Source organism: Bufo bufo, chromosome 2 (genome assembly GCF_905171765.1).
Source record: "Bufo bufo chromosome 2, aBufBuf1.1, whole genome shotgun sequence".
Classification (NCBI taxonomy): Eukaryota; Metazoa; Chordata; class Amphibia; order Anura; family Bufonidae; genus Bufo; species Bufo bufo.
The window spans coordinates 263620920-263647220 of NC_053390.1; the positions used below are offsets into that span (position 1 = coordinate 263620920).

At 43.5% G+C, this 26301-nt stretch overlaps 1 protein-coding gene across 1 annotated transcript in view; it reads left to right on the plus strand.

Moving 5' to 3' along the window:
* The first annotated feature begins 4388 nt into the window (after positions 1–4388).
* Positions 4389–26301, plus strand: part of SCARF2 (scavenger receptor class F member 2) — a 222146-nt gene continuing 200233 nt past the window's right edge. The window contains exon 1 of the mRNA XM_040416534.1: positions 4389–4839. Coding sequence (XP_040272468.1) covers positions 4607–4839 — 233 coding nt within the window. The 5' untranslated portion in view covers positions 4389–4606. The remainder of the gene's footprint in view (positions 4840–26301) is intronic.

Here is a 26301-nt window from a genome sequence, read left to right on the forward strand (position 1 = left end):
CAGAGTGCCTGCTGCCATATTGTTCCGTGTGCCTGCTGCCATATTGCCCCCAGTGTGCCTGCTGCCATATTGCCCCCAGTGTGCCTGCTGCCATATTGCCCCCAGTGTGCCTGCTGCCATATTGCCCCAGTGTGCCTGCTGCCATATTGCCCCCAGTGTGCCTGCTGCCATATTGCCCCCAGTGTGCCTGCTGCCACCAGTTGTATTTACCTTCTTCTCCACTCCTGCTCCATGCTGGCACAAAAAGAAAATGGCACCCAGCAATAATCTGTTCTCATGCATCACTCCCCGCTCTGCTATGATTATATGGCGTGGAGGTGGAACCGAGGCGCGCTGCGTTTACGTGATTGCTGAGCGGCCAGGACGGGATTGGAGGGTGTACATATACAGTTGCAAGAAAAAGTATGTGAACCCTTTGGAATGATATGGATTTCTGCACAAATTGGTCATAAAATGTGATCTGATCTTCATCTAAGTCACAACAATAGACAATCACAGTCTGCTTAAACTAATAACACACAAAGAATTAAATGTTACCATGTTTTTATTGAACACACCATGTAAACATTCACAGTGCAGGTGGAAAAAGTATGTGAACCCTTGGATTTAATAAGTGGTTGAACCTCCTTTGGCAGCAATAACTTCAACCAAACGTTTCCTGTAGTTGCAGATCAGACGTGCACAACGGTCAGGAGTAATTCTTGACCATTCCTCTTTACAGAACTGTTTCAGTTCAGCAATTTTCTTGGGATGTCTGCTGTGAATCGCTTTCTTGAGGTCATGCCACAGCATCTCAATCGGGTTGAGGTCAGGACTCTGACTGGGCCACTCCAGAAGGCGTATTTTCTTCTGTTTAAGCCATTCTGTTGTTGATTTACTTCTATGCTTTGGGTCGTTGTCCTGTTTCAACGCCCCCATCTTCTGTTGAGCTTCAGCTGGTGGACAGATGGCCTTAAGTTCTCCTGCAAAATGTCTTGATAAACTTGGGAATTCATTTTTCCTTCGATGATAGCAATCCATCCAGGCCCTGACGCAGCAAAGCAGCCCCAAACCATGATGCCCCCACCACCATACTTCACAGTTGGGATGAGGTTTTGATGTTGGTGTGCGATGCCTCTTTTCCTCCACACATAGTGTTGTGTGTTTCTTCCAAACAACTCAACTTTGGTTTCATCTGTCCACAGAATATTTTGCCAGTACTGCTGTGGAACATCCAGGTGCTCTTGTGCAAACTGTAAACGTGCAGCAATGTTTTTTTTGGACAGCAGTGGCTTCCTCTGTGGTATCCTCACATGAAATCCACTCTTGTTTAATGTTTTACGTATCATAGATTCGCTAACAGGGATGTTAGCATATGCCAGAGACTTTTGTAAGTCTTTATCTGACATTCTAGGATTCTTCTTCACCTCATTGAGCAGTCTGCTCTGTGCTCTTGCAGTCATCTTTACAGGACGGCCACTCCTAGGGAGAGTAGCAGCAGTGCTGAACTTTCTCCATTTATAGACAATTTGTCTTACCGTGGACTGATGAACAGAAAGGCTTTTGGAGATTCTTTTATAACCCTTTCCAGCTTTATGCAAATCAACAATTCTTAATCGTAGGTCTTCTGAGGGCTCTTTTGTACAAGGTATCATTCACATCAGGCAATGCTTCTTGTGAAAAGCAAACCCAGAACTGGTGTGTGTTTTTTATATGGCAGGGCAGCTGTAACCAACACCTCCAATCTCATCTCATTGATTGGACAATTAGCTCTTGGAGATGTCATTAGTCTAGGGGTTCACATACTTTTTCCACCTGCACTGTAAATGTTTACATGGTGTGTTCAATAAAAACATGGTAACATTTAATTCTTTGTTGTTATTAGTTTAAGCAGACTGTGATTGTCTATTGTTGTGACTTAGATGAAGGTCAGATCAAATTTTATGACCAATTTGTGCAGAAATCCATATCATTCCAAAGGGTTCACATACTTTTTATTGCAACTGTACATGGAGGAAGTGACTGCATTGCCACAGCGCGCTGCGCATAGGAGTCGCGCTGCTGCTGCACTACTCATACTTATTTCTCATCAGCTGCCCATAATAACGCCGGGGCATGGACATGGTTTAAACGGAAAAATCAGTAAAACGGACAAGAATAGGACATGTTCTATCTTTTTTGTGGGGCCGTAGAACGGACACATGGATGCGGACAGCACACGGTGTACTCTCCGCATTTCTTGCAGCCCCATTAGAATGAATGGGTCCGCATCCAATCCGCAAAAAATGTGGTTCGGATGTAGACCAAAAATATGGTCATGTGAACGGGGCCTTATTCTGAGCATAAGTTGTGCTCGGGTTGTGTAAATCCTGTCAGGTTCCAGTTTGACAGGAAGTAAAATGGGCAGGACTTCTATCACATCAAAACCTGACGGAACTGATGCAAACGGATTAAAACAGATGAGTTATTTTTATTTTATTTTTCTATTTTTCTGTTCCTCTGGCAGAACATGGACGACACAACGCTGATAGGAACAAGCTCAGTCTAGATTGAGATATGCGGCCCAAACTCTTGTCAATCTATTCTGGCAGAGGACCAGACTACCCAACTATACGGTATGCAGCCTAGCCCTACTACCCAACTATACGGTATGCAGCCTAGCCCTACTACCCAACTATATGGTATGCAGCCTAGCCCTACTACCCAACTATATGGTATGCAGCCTAGCCCTACTACCCAACTGTACGGTATGCAGCCTAGCCCTACTACCCAACTATAGGGTATGCAGCCTAGCCCTACTACCCAACTATACGGTATGCAGCCTAGCCCTACTACCCAACTATACGGTATGCAGCCTAGCCCTACTACCCAACTATACGGTATGCAGCCTAGCCCTACTACCCAACTATACGGTATGCAGCCTAGCCCTACTACCCAACTATACGGTATGCAGCCTAGCCCTACTACCCAACTATACGGTATGCAGCCTAGCCCTACTACCCAACTATACGGTATGCAGCCTAGCCCTACTACCCAACTATACGGTATGCAGCCTAGCCCTACTACCCAACTATACGGTATGCAGCCTAGCCCTACTACCCAACTATACGGTATGCAGCCTAGCCCTACTACCCAACTATACGGTATGCAGCCTAGCCCTACTACCCAACTTTACGGTATGCAGCCTAGCCCTACTACCCAACTATACGGTATGCAGCCTAGCCCTACTACCCAACTATACGGTATGCAGCCTAGCCCTACTACCCAACTATACGGTATGCAGCCTAGCCCTACTACCCAACTTTACGGTATGCAGCCTAGCCCTACTACCCAACTATACGGTATGCAGCCTAGCCCTACTACCCAACTATACGGTATGCAGCCTAGCCCTACTACCCAACTATACGGTATGCAGCCTAGCCCTACTACCCAACTATACGGTATGCAGCCTAGCCCTACTACCCAACTATACGGTATGCAGCCTAGCCCTACTACCCAACTATACGGTATGCAGCCTAGCCCTACTACCCAACTATACGGTATGCAGCCTAGCCCTACTACCCAACTATACGGTATGCAGCCTAGCCCTACTACCCAACTATACGGTATGCAGCCTAGCCCTACTACCCAACTATACGGTATGCAGCCTAGCCCTACTACCCAACTATACGGTATGCAGCCTAGCCCTACTACCCAACTAAATGGTATGCAGCCTAGCCCTACTACCCAACTATATACGGTATGCAGCCTAGCCCAGTCGCACCGCGTGGTCCCTGGTGACTATGATGGGATCCGACTGAGATCGCTGTCTTTCAGCCAAACAAATACCGCTACATGAAGTGCAGACAGAAACCAGTTGGACCCCATAATACTCAGTGAGGGCTTCTCTGCTCAGTTTCGTGCCCATTTTCATTATTCTGCTCCTCTAACGCATGAGAGCAACGGAAATGACCAGCGCTGATGTGAACATGGCCAACAAATAAGAGTGCGAACAAGCATATAGCCAGTTTTACTCTCCTCTCCCTAAAGAGGTTCTGCAGCAGTTATGTGTGTGTATAACTTCTAAGGGACACCCTGCGGTCCTCCTGTACAGTCATTGGCTTACAGGGGGCCCATGTAGGAGCAGATTTGCATCCTTTATACCACAGGAAAAGTTTTCAGCTTAGATCAGCAGATGTCAGAATGGGTCTAAATCCCAGCTAGAGACCCCCAGTCCTGAGCTGAAATAAGAGAAGCATTGTGCGGGGGGCTCCAGAGCCCTGCCACCAGGAGAAGCTTCAGTGCCCATAAGTGGTCGAGGTGGGGTGGGACACGTCCACTATGCCCCACCTCCTGGAGAATCAGGGTAGCAAATCTGGAATTTCCTTCTGCCACTCCTGCCGTAGAAATCACTTCAAGCTGCCTGGCAGTCCCAGGGACCGAGCTCCATTTCCGCTCCGTGCGAGCGGCGGCACCAAAACAAGTCGTGTCCTGGTCGTGTGCAGCCAGGAGTCTGCAGCCGGACACCTCGTGGACTGCAGCCTTCAGGAGAAGCCTCGGAGACCCCCGGCTGAGATGCCCCCCTGCTGAGATGCTCCTCTGCTCCTCTGGGGGACTTTGAAAGTTCGCAGCGAGCAGGGTGCCTGGGATGATGCAGATTGAGCAGTCGGCTTCTCTGGGTCGGATGGGGATGAGGAGAGGAGGAAAGTTCTCAGGGATGGAGGGAAGATGTGTGAGGGAATGGACTCTGCTGCTCAAGGGGACACCAGGGTCTCACTTCTTCTGCTTCTTCTCTGGGGTGATTTTAATGCTTTGCTGTGTGAACTGTGGAAGTGGCCAAGAACTCGGTCCTAGAGGAAGGAATGTATGCAAGTCTATAGGGTAAGAGCCTGTGTGCTGTCCTCTCAATGTATGAACTGCTATTGGGACCATGACTCCATGCTGTTCCTTTAAAAATTCCTTTTAGGTCCGGTTGGATAAAGTTCTGTTACTTCATGGTCTCTCTGTAAAAAAGAATGTCTGTATCCAGCCACAAAGCTTAAAGGGCAACTCCAGCCAGAGGCGGTTTGGGAAGCCCTTGCAGAAATAGGGTTACCTTAAAGCAGAACTCTGACTGCTGTTAGTATCTTGTAGGCAGATTTGAAAGGCTGCCCACGGTCTGAATGATCTTAAAGGGAAACTCTGACAAAGTACTGGAAAGTTACAGTTTGCCCCATAAGTAGCGTTCCTGCCGTTACTCCTCCACTGTTGCTTAGTAACCTCACATCCTGTAGAGAGGTGACCACTGCTAGACCCCTGTGGTCGGTGGCATGACCAAGGGTCTCCCGCACATGAACGTATTTTTCTTCCGTTTCTGTTCAGTTTCTTTTTACAGGTTTGTACACAGAACCATTCATTTCAATGGGACTTAAAAAAAAAAAACGGAAATGACTCTGTGTGCGTTCCGTGTCCGCAAAACAAATATAGAACATGTCCTATTCTTCTCTGTTTTGCAGACAAGGACGGGCATTGTTACAACGGATCCACAAAAAAAAGAAACAGATGCAACACAGATGTCCCACGGATGTCATCCTTTTTTTTTTTTGCGGATCAGTGTTTTGCGGACCGCCAATTACATACTGTTGTGTGCATGAGCCCTAATGGGGTCACAGTTCAACTCGTAAGTTGCCGTGACCCAGATTTGCAAAAAAAAACAAAAAACAATACTGCTTGATTTTTTTTCACGCTTTGGCCCACGGTCAGTTCAGTGGCTGCGACGCGCGTTGTGGCCAAGGTCGCTATGTTCTGAATGGAAGGTAGACGGAAGATGGTGGTTGAATCCATGAAAGTTTGGAATCATTTCAAAGAGAGCGGATGGTGCATTTAGTAAAGCTGTGGGGGCTGTTACTATTTTGGGAAGTACATGAAGTGCCCAACAGGAGGGGCCCTCCGGATTGCATAATGCGGTATTGATTGGTTCAGTATGTCCAGCGTGTAGCTGAGTGCAGGTTGCTGAAGAGTGACAGCACAGTGGGCATGGATTTGTCATGGACAGGCAGAGAATCCCATAGAAAGCCATTTCCTAATTTGCCGCCAAATGACGTGAATTGCCAGTTCCTTTCATTTTTTTCATAATGGCTTGCAGTGCCTGTGACTTTTCTAACAGTTAATTAAGTTACTTCTCCTCAACACTTCAATTATATGGTAATATACTGCTTGAAGAAGGCAATAAATCTCAGCTAATGCGAAGAATATATCCTTTACCCGAGTTCTTTATGGATTCTGGAATGAAATCCTGGAAGGTATAATTGTAACAAGTGGCACAACTTCATTAGGAAATGAATACTTCTAGTTCTATAGTGACAGATTTATTCTTCTTGGGGGCAAGTAAGGAGTTAAAGGAGGGACCGGTCATAATTAGCAGCTTTGACTTGGTAAGACTGGCCGGTGTCCTATGCCCAAATATACCTGCTGCAACTTTATTCGTCGCGTTGTTAACGGCATTTCATCCATTACTACAAGCTCCAGCCATATAGCAGTGCAATCTGCATGCAGTAGGAGCTCAGCAGATGGATGTATATTTTTGTGGGAAAAGTCAGCCACTGTTCATCCGCGCATGTAAGACAAGTCCCGTGTCCTCTCAGGTATCTTCACGCGTTTTGTCAATCTTGGAAAAAACATTTTATAATATGTAAAATACCCTCTAGGTGCAATGAGGGCAATGCCGTTGCATCTCATTGCACCCAGAGGCTCCTCCTCACGTCTTCTATGCTGCGCCTCCTCCTCTGTGATGTATCGGCCAGGCAGTCCCTAAAGTCTTGCGGGATTGCGTTCTGTACATGCATAGTCTTTTTCATTTAGGATTGAGGGAATGCATGAAGATGCTAGAAAGGACATGGGACCACTTCACATAGTGGTATGTGGTAAAATATACCCTTTAAATTTCTGATATTTCTGTTTTCATTGTACACAGGGGAGGTGTTATCAGTGACTGATCTCTCTATCAATCCCTGGTAACACCTCCCTGTGTACAACTATCAGTGACTGACCGCTATCTATGTATACACACTTACAGAGAGAATACTATCAATCACTGATAATACCTCCCCTATGTTTAGCTATCAGTGACTGACGGCTATCTATGTATACATACTTACACAGGGAATGCTATCAATCACTGATAACACCTCCCTCGTGTACAACTATCAGTGACTGACAGCTATCTATGTATACACACTTACACAGAGATTGTTATCGATCAGTGAGAACGCCTCCTATGTGTACAGCTATCAGTGACTGAGAGCTATCTCTGTATACACACTTGCACAGAGAATGCTATCAATCACTGATAACACCGCTCTGTGTAGAACTATCATTGACTGACAGCTATCTATGTATACATACTAACACAGAGAATACTATCAATCACAGATAATACCTCGACGGGGACAGTTATCAGTGACTGACAACTATCTCTGCATACACACTTACTCAGAGAATGCGATCAATCATTGATAACACCTCCCCGTGTACAACTATTGGTCATGACAGCTATCTCTGTATACACACTTACACAGAGAATACTATCAATCACTGATAATACCTCCCCTGTGTACAGTTATCAGCGACTGACAGCTATCTATGTATACACACTTACACAGAGAATGCTATCAATCACTGATAAGGCTTCCCCCGTGTGCAACTATCAGTGACTGACAGCTATCTATGTATACACACTTACACAGAGAATGCTATCAATCATTGATAACACATTCCCCCGTGTACAGCTATCAGTGACTGACAGCTATCTATGTATACACACTTACACAGAGAATGCTATCAATCATTGATAACACATTTCCCCATGTACAGCTATCAGTGACTGACAGCTATCTATGTATACACACTTACACAAAGAATGCTATCAATCATTGATAACACATTCCCCCGTGTACAGCTATCAGTGACTGACAGCTATCTATGTATACACACTTACACAGAGAATGCCATCAATCATTAATAACACATTTCCCCATGTACAGCTATCAGTGACTGGCAGCTATCTATGTATACACACTGACACAGAGAATGCTATCAATCACTGATAACACATTCCCCCGTGTACAGCTATCAGTGACTGACAGCTATCTATATATACACACTTATACAGAGAATGCTATCAATCATTGATAACACATTCCCCCATGTACAGCTATCAGTGACTGACAGCTACCTATGTATACACACTTACACAAAGAATGCTATCAATCATTGATAACACATTCCCCCGTGTACAGCTATCAGTGACTGACAGCTATCTATGTATACACACTTACACAGAGAATGCTATCAATCATTGATAACACATTCCCCCGTGTACAGCTATCAGTGACTGACAGCTATCTATGTATACACACTTACACAAAGAATGCTATCAATCATTGATAACACATTCCCCCATGTACAGCTATCAGTGACTGACAGCTATCTATGTATACACACTTACACAAAGAATGCTATCAATCATTGATAACACATTCCCCCATGTACAGCTATCAGTGACTGACAGCTACCTATGTATACACACTTACACAGAGAATGCTATCAATCATTGATAACACATTCCCCCGTGTACAGCTATCAGTGACTGACAGCTACCTATGTATACACACTTACACAAAGAATGCTATCAATTATTGATAACACATTCCCCCGTGTACAGCTATCAGTGACTGACAGCTATCTATGTATACACACTTACACAGAGAATGCTATCAATCATTGATAACACATTCCCCCGTGTACAGCTATCAGTGACTGACAGCTATCTATATATACACACTTACACAGAGAATGCTATCAATCATTGATAACACATTCCCCCATGTACAGCTATCAGTGACTGACAGCTATCTATGTATACACACTTACACAGAGAATGCTATCAATCATTGATAACACATTCCCCCGTGTACAGCTATCAGTGACTGACAGCTATCTATATATACACACTTACACAGAGAATGCTATCAATCATTGATAACACATTCCCCCATGTACAGCTATCAGTGACTGACAGCTATCTATGTATACACACTTACACAGAGAATGCTATCAATCATTGATAACACATTCCCCCTTGTACAGATATCAGTGACTGGCAGCTATCTATGTATACACACTTACACAGAGAATGCTATCAATCATTGATAACACATTCCCCCATGTACAGCTATCAGTGACTCAGCTCATGCAACATTATGTAATAATGCTGGACAGATGATGCAGCATTTGTTGTATAGTGGCATTCTACTTGATATGAACAGGTCATCACGAGACAAGATAACTATAATACATAGAAAAAGTGATGACTATAGTGACTAAGAATATCTGGCTGATTGGTTACCGGAATCCTTTCCAGAGAGTCTGTATAAAATCGCAGAAACTATAGATGTCCTAGTACCCTCGTAGTAGTGGGAACACGTTCACTGAACAAGCCCTCAAAGTGTTGTTTTGGGGGCTGGTAAATAAGCATGCTAACAAACATATGCGGCAAGCTCTCCAGGAGCTCTCCAAGCGATTAAGAAGCTCAGACATGTCACATCTGTCCACTTCCACGGCTATTCCAGTTTGCTCACTTGACATGTCTGTATAGAATAGGGTAAGAGGTATCGCCTTGGCACGTCTTTAGTTAAACTTTAAAAACCTGAGAGAGAATGTAAGGCACATAACACTGGCTCATTGTAAAATGCTGACTCATAAACCTATAGAATTTTTGGAAATGCTCCCTGGGTCCTGGTTCTAATTGTTCTTGGAAGGCAGTGTAGCAACGTGTTATGTTGCTGAATGTGGGTTGCATGCCCATACTACAACACGTTCCATAGGGTATATTCTCCGCACTTTAAAGTGAGCTTGAGTATCCCCACATGTTCCTATGTTTTATGGATGTCCCGGGTAAAACAAAGAGGGGGCCGATAGATAAATAATCTGTTATTCTGCGCCATTGACTTTCTCTAGAAAATGCGAGGTGAGAATGCAGTAAACCTATCCTCAGGATGGCTCATCAATGTCTGATTAGTGGTGGTCCAGCTCCCCAGGGGCTGCAGTGGACAGGCAGGGGTCCCCGCCGTCAGATACAGTGCCTTCTAAAAGTATTCACCTTCCTGGATGTTTTCCCTTTATAGTTGCATTACAACGTGGAATTAAAATGAATTTTAATTTAGATTTTATGTAGTAGATCGGAGTCCAAGGTGTTACAGCTATTTCCAGCAGTCCCTCAGCGGTGAATGAAGAGGTGGCCATGCTAGCGCAAATTGCTCTCCGTTCACTGTTATGTGTCTTCCAAAAATAGCCAAGGGCTCTCGTCCGGCAAGTCCCATTGCAATGAATGGAGAGCAAGCTGCGTATGTGTAGTGTGCTCTAATTCACTTTGGGGCCCTAATGTGGAGATAGGAGGGAATCCTCGAGGTGGGACCCACACCTATCTGACAGTGATGGCATATCCCAAGCGATTTGCCATCAGTGACCCAGATGGGAATACCCCTTTAAGTCCAGGTCTAAAACATTCTATTTAAAGGGACACTGACAGGCCCAAAAAGCATATTTAGGTATATATATGACAGTACAGGTCTTATAAAGTGTATTAGAATCATCTAAGTATCCCCCCTGTCCACCTTATAAATACAGTAATCTGAAGTTTTATAACCTGCTTGAATCGTCTTCAATCTGCCCAAGGGGCGGTGTTTCATCTGAACTTGCGCCCAGCCAGCCTCGCCCCAACTGCCGTTTGAAGCGCCGCCCAGCTCATCAATATTCACTTCGCTGGGCGGCTACTAGTGTCCCCGGCCATCTTCAGCACATGCGCCCGGCACCCTCACTGGCCGGGATCGCATCGCGCCTGCGCACAGTCTGATTCTCAGAGGCCGATGCAGCCTCTGCTTTATGCGCATGCGCCGGGCACAGTTCAGAGCAGCGCTTCAGAGTAGCCGCCCAGCGAAGTGAATATTGATGAGCTGGGCGGCGCTTCAAAACGGCAGTTGTGGCGAGGCTGGCTGGGCGCAAGTTGAGATGAAACGCCGCCCCTTGGGCAGATTGAACACGATTCAAGCAGGTTATAAAACTTCATTTTACTGTAGTTATAAGGTGGACAGGGGGGATACTTAGATGACTCTAATACACTTTATAAGACCTGTACTGTCATATATATACCTAAATATGCTTTTTAAGCCTGTCAGTGTCCCTTTAAACACTTTCTTTAAATGTAAAAGTGCGGTTCTAGTTAATCCAGTTCCTATGACATAAGGTGCACACTACACCATGTCATATTCTGACTAAGAATACAGCATCATATGTGTAAAATATGAGAACCATTCCTATAGTAACATCTTTATAACGCTATCTATGGTATAGAGTGTCAGAGCATGGCAGACTGATTATTTTCTAGACATGTTTGTCCAGTTGTCCTTACATTTAGTCCAAACAAGTGCCATATTTGAAGATAGTATAATGTTGGATGGCTGTTAATGCGCAGTATTTATAGTGTAGGATGGCTGTTTATGCGCAGTATTTATAGTGTAGCTGTCACGGACGTACTGATACATACGGACGACCCGGCAACAGTGAGTCGCAGGAGATCTGTGAGACTGGCAAGTGGCAACACGTGGTTTGATCTGAAAGGTTTTAGGTGTCTGTGTTGTTTCTGGTACTACCACACCCCTTGCCTCAGGTGTTGCTTATGTGGTCATTTAACCTTCCTTATTTATAGTTGCTTCTCCCACAATGCTGTGCGGTTTATAGCTTCTGTGCCTGTGGATTGTTTGTGGTTGGATCTCGGCTGAGTTCCTGGTGCTTCCATAGCCTCTTTGAAGTTAAGTTTTTCCTTCCCTTTTGTATTTTGTTTGTTTTTTGTGTGTTGCTTTTCCCTATTGTTCGTATTAGGCCTGAAGTAGATTCCTGTTCGTCCTTCCTTTTGGAGGAACAGGTAGTCTTATCCCTGCCATTAGTACCAGGGCCCTATAGGGCTAGATAGGACTCTAGGTATTCCTGCGTATGAACACACCTACCTTTGGGGTCTGTTCATACTGGTAGTCCGTCAGGATTTTGGTTAGGGTTTTTACTAGGATGTGTCCATCTTCCTTCCAAAGTTCTCAGGCCTGATTCTCTGTTCCCCCCTACCCTCCTATGCTCGGTGTGGTGTTTCCCTCCCACACCGAAGCGTCACAGTAGGATACCTGTTAATGCACAGTATTTATAGTGTACAATGGCTGTTGATGCGTAGTATTTATAGTGTAGGATGGCTGTTAATGTGCAGTATTTATAGTGTAGAATGGCTGTGAATGCGCAGTATTTATAGTGTACAATGGCTGTGAATGCGCAGTATTTATAGTGTAAGATGGCTGTTAATGTGCAGTATTTATAGTGTAGAATGGCTGTAAATGCGCAGTATTTATAGTGTACAATGGCTGTGAACGTGCAGTATTTATAGTGTACAATGGCTGTGAATGCACAGTATTTATAGTGTACAATGGCTGTTAATGCGCAGTATTTATAGTGTAGAATGGCTGTTAATGCGCAGTATTTATAGTGTAGAATGGCTGTGAATGCGCAGTATTTATAGTGTAGAATGGCTGTGAATGCGCAGTATTTATAGTGTAGAATGGCTGTGAATGCGCAGTATTTATAGTGTACAATGGCTGTGAATGCGCAGTATTTATAGTGTAGGATGGCTGTTAATGCGCAGTATTTATAGTGTAGGATGGCTGTTAATGCGCAGTATTTATAGTGTAGAATGGCTCTGAATGCGCGGTATTTATAGTGTAGAATGGCTGTGAATGCGCAGTATTTATAGTGTACAATGGCTGTGAATGCGCAGTATTTATAGTGTAGGATGGCTGTTAATGCGCAGTATTTATAGTGTAGGATGGCTGTTAATGCGCAGTATTTATAGAGTAGCATGGCTGTGAATGCGCAGTATTTATAGTGTAGAATGGCTGTGAATGCGCAGTATTTATAGTGTAGAATGGCTGTGAATGCGCAGTATTTATAGTGTAGAATGGCTGTTAAGGAGGACCTTTCACAGTTTTTTTTTATTGTAGATAAATACCTTTACTTGCCGGGTACCTGCCACTGATGCTGCCACCCTGAATGTTTTTTTTTAAATATCGCTCCTGCGCCCCGCTGTGCCCCCCTGTATTTTTCCCTCTCAGTATGCTAATACTGAGCATCGGTACAGGGAGGAGGAGACGCCAGGGTTTCTCAATGGGCGTCTCCTTCTCCCTGGCTGTGCCGCGATCCAATCACAGCGGAGAGCGTCACAGCCAGGGAGAAGGTATTTATCTACAATAAAAATAAAACTGTGAAAGTTCCTCTTTAATGCGCGGTATTTATAGTGTAGAATGGCTGTTAATGTGCAGTATTTATAGTGTAGCATGGCTATTAATGCGCGGTATTTATAGTGTAGAATGGCTGTTAATGTGCAGTATTTATAGTGTAGCATGGCTATTAATGCGCAGTATTTATAGTGTAGCCTGGCTATTAATGCGCAGTATTTATAGTGTAGCATGGCTGTTAATGTGCAGTATTTATAGTGTAGAATGGCTGTTAATGCGCAGTATTTATAGAGTAGCATGGCTATTAATGCGCAGTATTTATAGTGTAGCATGGCTGTTAATGCGCAGTATTTATAGAGTAGCATGGCTATTAATGCGCAGTATTTATAGAGTAGCATGGCTGTTAATGCACAGTATTTATAGTGTAGCATGGCTGTTAATGTGCAGTATTTATAGAGTAGCATGGCTGTTAATGGTCAGTATTTATAATGTAGGATGGCTGTTAATGCACAGTATTTATAGTGTAGAATGGCTGTTAATGCGCAGTATTTATAGAGTAGCATGGCTGTTAATGCACAGTATTTATAGTGTAGAATGGCTGTTAATGTGCAGTATTTATAGAGTAGCATGGCTGTTAATGCACAGTATTTATAATGTAGGATGGCTATTAATGTGCAGTATTTATAGTGTAGCATGGCTGTTAATGCGCAGTATTTATAGAGTAGCATGGCTGTTAATGCACAGTATTTATAATGTAGGATGGCTATTAATGTGCAGTATTTATAGTGTAGCATGGCTGTTAATGCGCAGTATTTATAGAGTAGCATGGCTGTTAATGCGCAGTATTTATAATGTAGGATGGCTGTTAATGTGCAGTATTTATAATGTAGAATGGCTGTTAATGTGCAGTATTTATAGAGTAGCATGGCTGTTAATGCGCAGTATTTATAATGTAGGATGGCTGTTAATGCACAGTATTTATAGTGTAGAATGGCTGTTAATGCGCAGTATTTATAGAGTAGCATGGCTATTAATGCGCAGTATTTATAGAGTAGCATGGCTGTTAATGCGCAGTATTTATAGTGTAGCATGGCTGTTAATGCGCAGTATTTATAAAATCACCTGCGGTCTTGAAAATAAACGGTACACTCCCGCAATTACATGATACCACAATGAAGAAAAAGAGTGCTAAACACACCGATATGAGAAAATACAAATCAATTTTATTCAATATCCATGAAAGACATACATGATACATATTATAAAACAGTAAATGAGCAGGAACAACCACAATCCTGCATCACACTGCTACCTGCCCCATCCATTGGACGGACGTAAATAGATCTCCATATATGTGATATATAAATAATCAATTATCCCAAAGGATATAATACCAGGAACATGGAGAGTCTATAGCAAAGGTGCGCTTGCCTCAATACACCAGTGTGCATGAATACCAAAATAGCAGACACAAGATCCGAAAATATAAGGTGAAGCAGGTGTATAGGGCTACATACCAATGGAGCAGGGACAGGTATCAGGGCAATGGCGCTCCTCAACGCGCGTTTCGCGTATAGTTTGCTTCCTCAGGAGGAGGCTGTTAATGTGCAGTATTTATAGAGTAGCATGGCTGTTAATGGTCAGTATTTATAGAGTAGCATGGCTATTAATGCGCAGTATTTATAGAGTAGCATGGCTATTAATGCACAGTATTTATAGAGTAGCATGGCTATTAATGCGCAGTATTTATAGAGTAGCATGGCTGTTAATGCACAGTATTTATAGTGTAGCATGGCTGTTAATGTGCAGTATTTATAGAGTAGCATGGCTGTTAATGCGCAGTATTTATAATGTAGGATGGCTGTTAATGCACAGTATTTATAGTGTACAATGGCTGTGAATGCGCAGTATTTATAGAGTAGCATGGCTGTTAATGCGCAGTATTTATAGTGTAGCATGGCTGTTAATGCGCAGTATTTATAGTGTAGCATGGCTGTTAATGTGCAGTATTTATAGAGTAGCATGGCTGTTAATGCGCAGTATTTATAATGTAGGATGGCTGTTAATGCACAGTATTTATAGTGTACAATGGCTGTGAATGCGCAGTATTTATAGTGTACAATGGCTGTGAATGCGCAGTATTTATAGAGTAGCATGGCTGTTAATGCGCAGTATTTATAGTGTAGCATGGCTGTTAATGCGCAGTATTTATAGTGTAGCATGGCTGTTAATGTGCAGTATTTATAGAGTAGCATGGCTGTTAATGCGCAGTATTTATAATGTAGGATGGCTATTAATGCGCAGTATTTATAGAGTAGCATGGCTGTTAATGCGCAGTATTTATAATGTAGGGTGGCTGTTAATGTGCAGTATTTATAGAGTAGCATGGCTGTTAATGTGCAGTATTTATAGAGTAGCATGGCTGTTAATGCGCAGTATTTATAATGTAGGATGGCTGTTAATGCACAGTATTTATAGTGTAGAATGGCTGTTAATGCGCAGTATTTATAGAGTAGAATGGTTGTTACCAATGATTTTTTCTTCAGAAGAAGGACCTGTCCGCTCTCCTGACTTGTCTGTTTTTGTAAATTATTGAATTCTCCATAAAATAATAATTTATAAGTAGTGTTGAGTACTGTTGTACCTCGGAACAGAAGCTGAGTTCGGTTTCACATTTTAAAGTGGTTTCCACTTTAAAAATCAACTACCGAAGTTAGTCAACGAAGTCACGCGCGACTTCACTAATAACCTACTTTGGCTCATCAAAGCTCATATAGTCTAATACTGTACAGAAACGGATTTCATACAGTATTATTCCAAAGTTTTAAACGAAGCGACTTCAGATGAAGCATCCGAAGCTCGTGTCGCTCAACACTATTCATAAGCACTTCTTTGTACACCTCTGTGTTACACTATTTTATGTGACTTCTCCTAGAAATGTATGATTATATTGACACCTGGGTTTAGCCAGTTCTGTCCATACACACTATTATGGTATCCAATTATTGCTGAGAATTAGAGATGAGCGAATTTCATATTTTGAAATTCGTTCACGCTTCGTTTACTGGTAAAATGTGAATTAAATTACGGATCATAGCGCAATTCTATAAAGGAATGTATAATGGAATGCCTTTAGAGGCATTCCGATATTCATTCGTCATAATAAAAGTCTATGGGCTGCAAAACGGATTTGTTCCATTTCGGTTATGCAGGGGAGTCCTCTCCTGCATAGCGGAAATGGGACGGATCCGTTTTGCAGCCCATAGACTTCATAACCTGAAATTTGGTCATCTCTACTGACAATATCAGACTGTGCAGGGACACATGCCATTGACAAGGGAGTGGTAACACCCAGTTGTCAGTTAAGTCATACCTTTCTGGGAGGAATAAAAAGAAGAACAGTACGATGTGAAGTTCTAAGAAAAGATACTCCAGAATTGTCATTTTAGGTAGAATTTGTGTATTTACTACAACAGACATGTTGGTTGCTGGTTAGTCCTCTTTAAAGGGGTTGTCCAAGTAATATAAAAACTCGGGCATCTCCTATAATTGGCTTTAAATAATAAATGAATGGATACCCACTTCTTTGCTGTTTTATCGAGCGCTATGCTTCTGGTCCTCCTGCTGCTGACATCATCGTTGACATATACTACTCACAAAAAGTTAAGGATATTTGGCTTGTGGGTGAAATTTTAGGATGAATCTAAAATGCACTCTAACCTTTACAGGTGAACTTATTGTGACCTTCTCTAAACTTTTGAATGCACATGTTCTCTAACAAGGAGCTTAACGGCAAAATTCACAACAGGTGTTTGATCTATGAATGTCCCAATAAATTTAAATTAGAATTGGTATTTAATCAGTCCTCCTCATCATGCTGTTCACATTTTGACATCATGAGACCAAGACGACACCTAACAATTCATCAACAGTACCTCGCCATTGTGAGTCTTTAAACAGGATGTTCTCAGACAGAAGTGGCCACAGAGCATAGAGTGTCACAGAGTGTCATCAGCAAGTTGCAACAGAGATACAGAGAGACTGGAAGAGTCACAGAAAGGCATAGAAGTGGACGTCCTTTGGCCACATCCCACACTGATGATTGCTTCATTGTGAACATTGCCCTTCAGAATCGGATGACTCCAGGCACATTTAATGGAAGTCAGAGGCACCCAAGTGTCACGTCAGACCTTTCGAAACCATTTACATCAGCATGGTCTGCATGCTAGACAACCTGCAAGGGTACCTGGCCACACCACCAGGCACAGTTGTCATCGTCTTGCATGGGCCAGGAAGCATCTACGCTGGACGAGGGACCAGTGGCCTTCAGTGCTGTTCACTGATGAAAGTCGATTCACGCTGAGCAGAAATGATGGCCACCAACGATGTTGGAGACGTCAAGGAGAGCGCTATGCATCATCCACTGTTGTCACCAGATGAGCCTTTGGTGGTGGTGGTACGGTGTGGGCAGGTGTGTCTAGTCAATACAGAACTGTCCTACACTTTGTGAATGGTCCAGTGACAAGCCCATACTACTTGAATAACATCATTTATCCAGTCATTGTACCTCTGCATGAACAACACAGGCCTAATTTCATCTTCACGGATGACAATGCGCCAGCTTATTGAGGTCGCATCATTAGGGAACGGCTGCTGGATACTGGGGTGCCTTGAATGGAGTGGTCTACACTACTTCCAGACCTGAATCCCATTGAAAACCTATGGGATCAGCTGAGTCGCCGTGTAGAGGCTCGTAACTCTGTACCCCAGAACCTCAATGACCTGAGGGCCACCCTTCAAGAATTGTGGAATGTCATGTCTCAGTAGACAATAAGTCGACTTATGAACAGCATGAGATGTCATTGTCAAGCTGTAATTGATGCTGAAGGCCACATGACAAGTTATTGAGACAGTGACATTTATTGTGGGGGTATATCCACCACTGTTGTTGGCTTCTGCTTCAATAAATAGTTTGAGATGAGGAAATCACCATTGCTGCTTCTACTTAAATGCCCTACTTTCATGATATAATATCACTGTAGCGTGAACTTTTTATGTTTTCCATAAATTTCACCCAAAAGCCAAATATCCCTGTATGTGAACGGAACCGCGTACCACTGCAGCCAGAAAAACAAATAGCAGCAGTGAGGACCGGAGCACAGCGCAGGAAGAAGCAGAGGAGAAAACAGGTGAGTATTGTTATTGTAGGCCATTTACAAGGGTTGCACGCTTCTATGGGACGGCTCTTTCCTATTCAAGTGTATACTACAGAGCCGTCCCATTGAAGTGAATGGGGCAGCTTCTTGTAATTACACCTGCTCACCGCTGCGTTGTCGACGGCGAATAGGTAAACAATGAAGAGAAGGCATGAAGAGCGTTGACCTCTCTTCAAATTGCTGAACAGCTGTCGGACCCCCGCTGATCTGATATTGATGGCTTAGGCTACTTTCACACTGGCGTTTTGGCTTTCCGTTTGTGAGATCCGTTCAGGGCTCTCACAAGCGGTCCAAAACGGATCAGTTTTGCCCTAATGCATTCTGAATGGAAAAGGATCCGCTCAGAATGTATCAGTTTGCCTCCATTCCATCTCCATTCCGCTTTGGAGGCGGACACCAAAACCCTGCCTGCAGCGTTTTGGTGTCCGTCTGACGAAACTGAGCCAAACGGATCCGTCCTGACACACAATGTAAGTCAATGGGGACGGATCCGTTTTCTGTGACACAATCTGGCCAATAGAAAACGGATCCGTCCTCCATTGACTTTCAATGGTTTTCAACACGGATCCGTCTTGGCTATGTTACAGATAATACAAACGGATCCGTTCATGACGGATGCAGACAGTTGTATTATCTGAACGGATCCGTCTGTGCAAATCCATGACGGATCCGCACCAAACGTGAGTGTGAAAGTAGCCTTATCCTGAAGATAGGTCATCAATATGAAAAGAAAAAGAGAGCACCTTTAAGGAGTATAATAAATTTTTTTTTAACCAACAGAATTGTTATTATGCAAGTATGCAACGAAATACACGGATGATCCCCCAATCTCTCCAGTGTAAGACTGTTAATTCACCTTTAAATAAGCGGTCGATTTTGACACAACCGTTTCTTTAAAAATAAAGCAAAAAAAACCTTCAGAAATGTATATTCCTTCTATTGGCCTCTCATGGCTTTTGTAAGCGCTTATACTCATTTCCCATACTGAGCTACTCTTTAGTCAAAGCTAGAGCGGCTGACAGGAGCCAAAAGGCGCTGGGCCCTCTATGAAAGCCTCTGTGACATGTGATGGAAGATATGGTGGAGAACTTCATGATTCAGGATGAGCAGTCTCCCCGCCAGAGAACGGATTATGACAGATGTACCCAATATTATTGTAATTTTATTAATATGAAAATATTTTTGAATACAGCCAGCTATTATGAGAGGATGAAGATGAGAGTGTGGTTGCAGTGTAGCGAGGCATTGCTTCTCCCAGCATTCTGCATTATCTGAGAGTACCTTGTACTATCCACTTTGTGAAGCCGGAGAGACAGGAGAAGGTATCAGAAAAGTAACCCTTTTACATAGCATTGTGGGCCGGATTTCCTGTTAGCCCTCCTATTCTCTGTAGGCCTCGGTGGAACGGCACATCAATATTCATGTTGGAACATTGTCTTCTACCAGAATTGTTAGGTTCCTTCTCTATTTTTACACCGGAATGAAAAGTTAACTTCCCCCTCGGCAGAGTAACACGCCATCCACTACTATTACTGAGGTCCTGTGCCTTCTCACTGCTAATAAACTCCGCTCTAGAAATGGTCGCACACTTCTCCAACTCACAATTGCCTCTTTTATGGTGCTGTGAACAACTGGGAGTTACCTGATGGCCTGTGTGTGTTCACGTGTCGTCCATACGTTTCTTCTGACTGCCGGCGCTCTGCATGTAAATGAATTACTGGCAAAGGACAGAGGCAGCACACAGAACTAGTCTCCAGCTTGAGAAGTCAGTTAAAATGCAGGCAGACTGTGGATTCATGGGGAACTGTCAGTTGCACGGAGTTGTCCGGTCTGAGAATCCCTTTTGGTGCTTTGGAACCCCAGAGACGAGCCTGATCGTGGGGGTTCAGCACTTGGGAAGCTCATGATCTGCTGGGGAGACACTCTACGGGTGCTTGTTTTACCTGCATGAAAAGAAAGCACTATTCAGCACCATTGCCAAAAAGTTTCCACTTCACCCTCTGCTCTGTTATTTGATGTCTCTCGCTCTCTTTCTTGCAAACTTTTTTGCAGTTTTGTGTGGTTCAGAATAGTTATCATGATTCTTTTCTGCAGTTTGGGATGTAGCCAGGGGCGTACATTAAAATCAATGGGCCCCACAGCAAGAATCTGAATTGGGCCCCCATGTCTGGAGGATTCTTGTTGTTGTGCTCCTATGACAGAGCAGAACAGCGAACGTCACTAGTGCAGATGTGAACAAAGCCTAATACACACCTCAGCTGCTGCAGAACATCATAGTGATAAGAGAACTACAAGTCTCATCATGACCAGTTTAGGCCTGTTTCACACTGGCACAGTAGTTCCAGCAGAGAACAGCCCGCCGGAGCTTTCTGGGTACAGTAGGGCCGGCGGGCATTCCAGTAACCTCCAGTAATCCCACAGGCTGTTCTCTGCTGAAACTACTGCCGGCAGTGTGAAACAGGCCTTATTGCTGAAAAGTAGTGAGCAGAGAACTACAACTCCCAACAAGTCCAGGCTGTTATTACTGAACACAAGTTGACATTATAGGGAGAGAGTATAAGAGAAGAGAGCTACAACCCCCAGCATTACCAGACTGTTATTATATAGGATCAGTGGATATTGTAAGAGGAGAGAACTACAACTCCCAGCATGTCCAGATTTTTATTCTAGGGAATCATTGAACGTTACGTAGAGGGGAATACAGTAGGACAAAACTACAACTCCCCGTATTAGGATCTTATAGGGGCCAGGCATGCTCAACCTGCGGCCCTCCAGCTGTTGCAAAACTACAACTCCTCAGCCTACAGCTATCAGCCTACAGCAAGGCATGGTGGGAGTTGTAGTTTTACAACAGCTGGAGGGCCGCAGGTTGAGCATCCCTATTATAGGCTAACCCAGGACACCACTCACTTCTCCCCAGGCAGTTCACCACCACTGCTGAGCTTTGTCGTCCAGCCCTGATCACATGATGATGACATCATCGCAGGTTCTTTAGCTGTAAAACTACTGACCCTTATCACATGATGATGATGTCATTGCTGGTCCTTCTCCACAACTAGCTAGGTTTTCACAGCTAGCTATGTAAGTGTAATTGGGGGCGGGGCTTTCCTGCTGTTGCGGGCCCCCTTCCTCCACGGGCCCCATAGCAGCTGCGTGGCCTGCCTCTATTAGAGGTATGCCACTGGATGTAGCATTTCATACAAAGTGATATCTTTTCTTGTTATGAAAGGGATTTTGATGTCCTAACAGTTTGACGGCCCAGGATGGGAAATTTTGGCTTAGTTTCCAAAACACATTACAAGTGTAATGTTAACATTTAAAATACATTGTAACATAAACTTATAATATAAACTTATAAAATAAACATGGTCAATTCTGGAGATCTCCTTCTGTCTATTACTAGGCCATGGCTAAAGCCTGAGTTGGCCATGAGAATGGAGCAGCACTGGTATGAGATTCTGGGAACACCACAACTATCAGCTACATAACAATACCGTAAGTGATCAGAGGTGTCACGAGCCACATACTAACAGTGACCACGGGTATTTTTGGAGTTTTGTCTATACTGGGGTTGGATGCACCAACTGAAGAGATTTCAAGAAGGGGATTATATTAGTCCAGTTTGAGCTGATTGATTGTGCAGTCTCTTTTGATATGTCATAGAGACATCTCTAAGGTTATGATCGATGGGGGTCTGAGTGTTGAGACGATCCCTAGAATGAGAAGAGAGCTCTCTATCCTAACTGCAGGAGGTTCTGTATACTTTTTATTGAGTCTATCTAGCTCCTTCTCAACGAGGAGGGAGAGTGCACTCAGACCTCGCCAATCAAAACTTTTGATATGGCTCAATAACAGAAACTTGCTGTTGAGATGAAGCATGAAGAAGAACATTCTGAGAGGTAAATACTGAACCGTAGGCTGGAAGGTATATTTTTGTGTTTTGGTGTTTGGAATTAGACTGTAAAAGTTCAACGGGCAAAAGAAAGCCCTCATGTTGATCCGATTATCTCTGCATTGATGTTCTACTTGGACAAAGTCTCACATAAATAATGTAAACCAAACTATTAGGCTATAAAAAATGCTGGTTTCATTAATCTGGATGGAAACTAAAAGAGGTTTTCCATGTGAGTATGGGTCCTCTTTGGACCTTGTCCTACCTGGACCTATGGAAACAGCTGAATGGGCTGTGCTGCCATAGTTTTTGTAACTCCCATACAAGTATGGCTACATACTTACGACCGTATGTGTTTTGCGGTCCGCAAAAAAAAAAGAATGGCGTTCCGTATGGCATCCTTTTTTTTGTGGATCCATTTTTTTTTGCTGATCCATTGTAATAATGCCTATTCTTGTCCGCAAACTAGAAAAAAATAGGACATGCGCAATTTTTTTTGCGGGGCAACGGAATGGACATACTGATGCGGACAGCACACGGTGTGCTGTCCGTGTTTTTTGCGGACCCATTGAAATGAATGGGTCCGCGTGAAATGAATGGATCCGCATCCTATCCGCAAAAAAAATTGGGAAACAAACAACGTTCGTGTGCATGTAGCCTAATTGAAAGATAAGGAAAGAGCATAGCACAACAAGCCACACAGATTGCGTAATTGGTGAAATGTGGAAGGCTCACACTGCTGTTTTCGGAACAAGCACAGTTTTGTCTGTTTCAGTAGCTGAGACTACCTGCAACCACCACATCCAGACTGTACAAGGTTGGGGGAGGCATCCGAGAGAGAGATTTTTGTCCACAGTAGATTCTTTTTCAATGGCATCATCTTCAAATATATTATTTGCTGTTTGTCATTGGATTTGTCTTTGTGCATGTGCGGGAGATGTGTAGGTAGAGTGAGTATGTGCGTTTAACTTGAGAACTGGGTACTGGTGCTCCTTGCAGAGATCCAGGGCATATCTCCCGGGAGAACAAATGGATTTTGCCCAATCATTGTTTCCCCTGAAATCATCTGTCAGGGGAGAGTTGCGAGCTTCCAACACACATTAGAGTGTCGGCCGAACCCACCATTCTCAGCGGGTTCGGCTGACAAAAGACTAATATGTATGGCCAGCTTAAAGCGGTTTTCCGAGATTCTGATACTGACGACCTATCTTCAGGATAGGTCATTAATATCTGATCAGTGAGAGTCCAACACCTGGGACCCCCGGTGATCAGCTGTTTGAGAGGGCACTGGCGCTACTGTGGGCGCCTCGGCCTTCTTGCAGCTTACCAAGCACAAGTGCTTGGTATCATGCTTAGCCCCATTGAAGTGAATAGGACTGAGCTGCGATACCAAGGCGCTGTGCTTGCTAAGCTGCAAGAAGGCCGTGTCGCTCACAGGCTCCATTGCCTTCTCAAACACCTGATTGGCGGGGGTTCTAGGTGTCAGACCCCCATTAATCAGATATTGATGACCTATCCTGAGGATAGGTCATTAGCATCAAAATCGCAGAAAACCTCTTTAAGTCATCTACTTACAATGCCCTTTGATGAGTAGTCTCCAGCTGGTGGCTCTCCAGCTGATGTGGAGAACTGTAGATGACAGGACATGCTGGGAGATGTACTACTCTGGCAACCGTTGGAGAGCCATCAGTTGGAGATCCCTATTCAGAAAAAAGTGAATTTACATCATGCAGGAAATGCTGCATTCCCCTTTAAGTGTATCTCATTCATTTTAAATAGCACACAAAGGGGACAGGGGACATTTGTTTTTCTGGCTGTTGAGGTATTTGAAATCATGGTTAGAAAGTGTCGACTGGACATCTCTGTACAGATCTCTTAATGTAAACTGGAAAGTTTCTGCCGTGCACAATGTGAATGTTTAAAAATAGCAGGCTGTGGATGGGGTGACTAATGTGTGCTTCTTGTTTTGCAGAGCTTTCTTTATTTCACTTTGGAAAGATTGTAGGGACGAATAAACTTCTTGAATGAAACCAAATGGCCGCTAGATTTAAAGTGCTTAATGTTAGAAAAGTATTAGACAAGCATGTGGACACATTTTGCAAGTGCTGTGGAATATGCTGACCCTATATAAAAAAAGATTTTTTTCAGGGTTAATGGTATGAACACATTTACACAAGAGTACATATTTCATGTAGAGTGCATGTAACAAATGGATAACATGTACTTGAAAACAGGGGAGAAACCCTTGCAATGAATCAGTGCCTGGAGAGACGTGTCAATGCCCACAACAAAGTGAAGCTCCTTAGAGGTCGTGGGGGCTTCACCATTTTTTTCTTCTGTGGGTTGTTGGTATCGACATTTCTGTTCAGGGTTTGCTCATGAGCAAGCAAAGCTTCTTAGAGGATGTGGTAGTTTCACCATCTTTTTCTTCTCTGGGTTGTTAGTATTGACATGTCTCTCCAGGCTTTGCTTATGAACAAGAGAAGCTTCTGAGAGGGTGTAGTGGTTTCACCATATTTGTCTTCTCTGGGTTTTTGTTATTGATATGTCTGTCCAGACTTTGCTCAAGATCAAGAGAAGGTTCTTAGAGGACTGGGTGATTTCACCATCTTTTTCTTCTCTGGGTTGTTAGTATTGACATGTCTCTCCAGGCTTTGCTTATGAACAAGAGAAGCTTCTGAGAGGGTGTAGTGGTTTCACCATATTTGTCATCTCTGGGTTTTTGTTATTGACATGTCTGTCCAGACTTTACTCATGATCAAGAGAAGGTTCTTAGAGGACTGGGTGATTTCACCATCTTTTTCTTCTCTGGGTTGTTAGTATTGACATGTCTCTCCAGGCTTTGCTTATGAACAAGAGAAGCTTCTGAGAGGGTGTAGTGGTTTCACCATATTTGTCTTCTCTGGGTTTTTGTTATTGATATGTCTGTCCAGACTTTGCTCATGATCAAGAGAAGGTTCTTAGAGGACTGGGTGATTTCACCATCTTTTTCTTCTCTGGGTTGTTAGTATTGACATGTCTCTCCAGGCTTTGCTTATGAACAAGAGAAGCTTCTGAGAGGGTGTAGTGGTTTCACCATATTTGTCATCTCTGGGTTTTTGTTATTGATATGCCTGTCCAGACTTTGCTCATGATCAAGAGAAGGTTCTTAGAGGACTGGGTGATTTCACCATCTTTTTCTTCTCTGGGTTGCTGGTATTGACTTGTGTGTCCAGGCTCCATTTCAAATGTTTTTCCGCAGCCTTCATGTTCACAAACAAATGGCTGCAAATTTTAATGAAATGCAACAGTATGGTTTCTGAGGTAGAATTTTGTAGTTCACGGATATGGGTGTATGCAAGAACCCTAAAGGAACATTGAAGAATTGTAAAGGTGAATATATTGAGAATTTTATTATGTCAGCATTAGGCCTCTTTCACACTACCGGTTTTTTTTCCGTTTTGCTGGCCGTTTTTTGCGGAACCATTCATTTTAATGGGTCCGCAAAAAAAACACGGAATGTACTCCGTATGTATTCCGTTTCTGTATCTCCGTTCCGTGCAAAGATAGAACATGTCCTATATTTGGCCACAAATCACGTTCCGTGGCTCCATTAAAGTCAATGGGTCCGCAAAAAAAGCGGAATGCATACGGAAATGCATCCGTATGTCTTCTGTATCCGTTGTGTTTTTTTGCGGAACCATCTATTGAAAATGTTATGCCCAGCCCAATTTGTTCTATGTAATTACTGTATACTGCTATACGGAAAAACGGAACGGAAAAACGGAACTGAGACGGAAACAAAAAAACGGAGCAACGGATCCGTGAAAAACGGACCGCAAAACACTGAAATAGCCATACGGTAGTGTGAAAGAGGCCTTAGCAGTGCTAAGTATATTTTTCCCCAGAAACCTCTCCTTAAGGCCTCTTTCACACTATCGTATGGCTA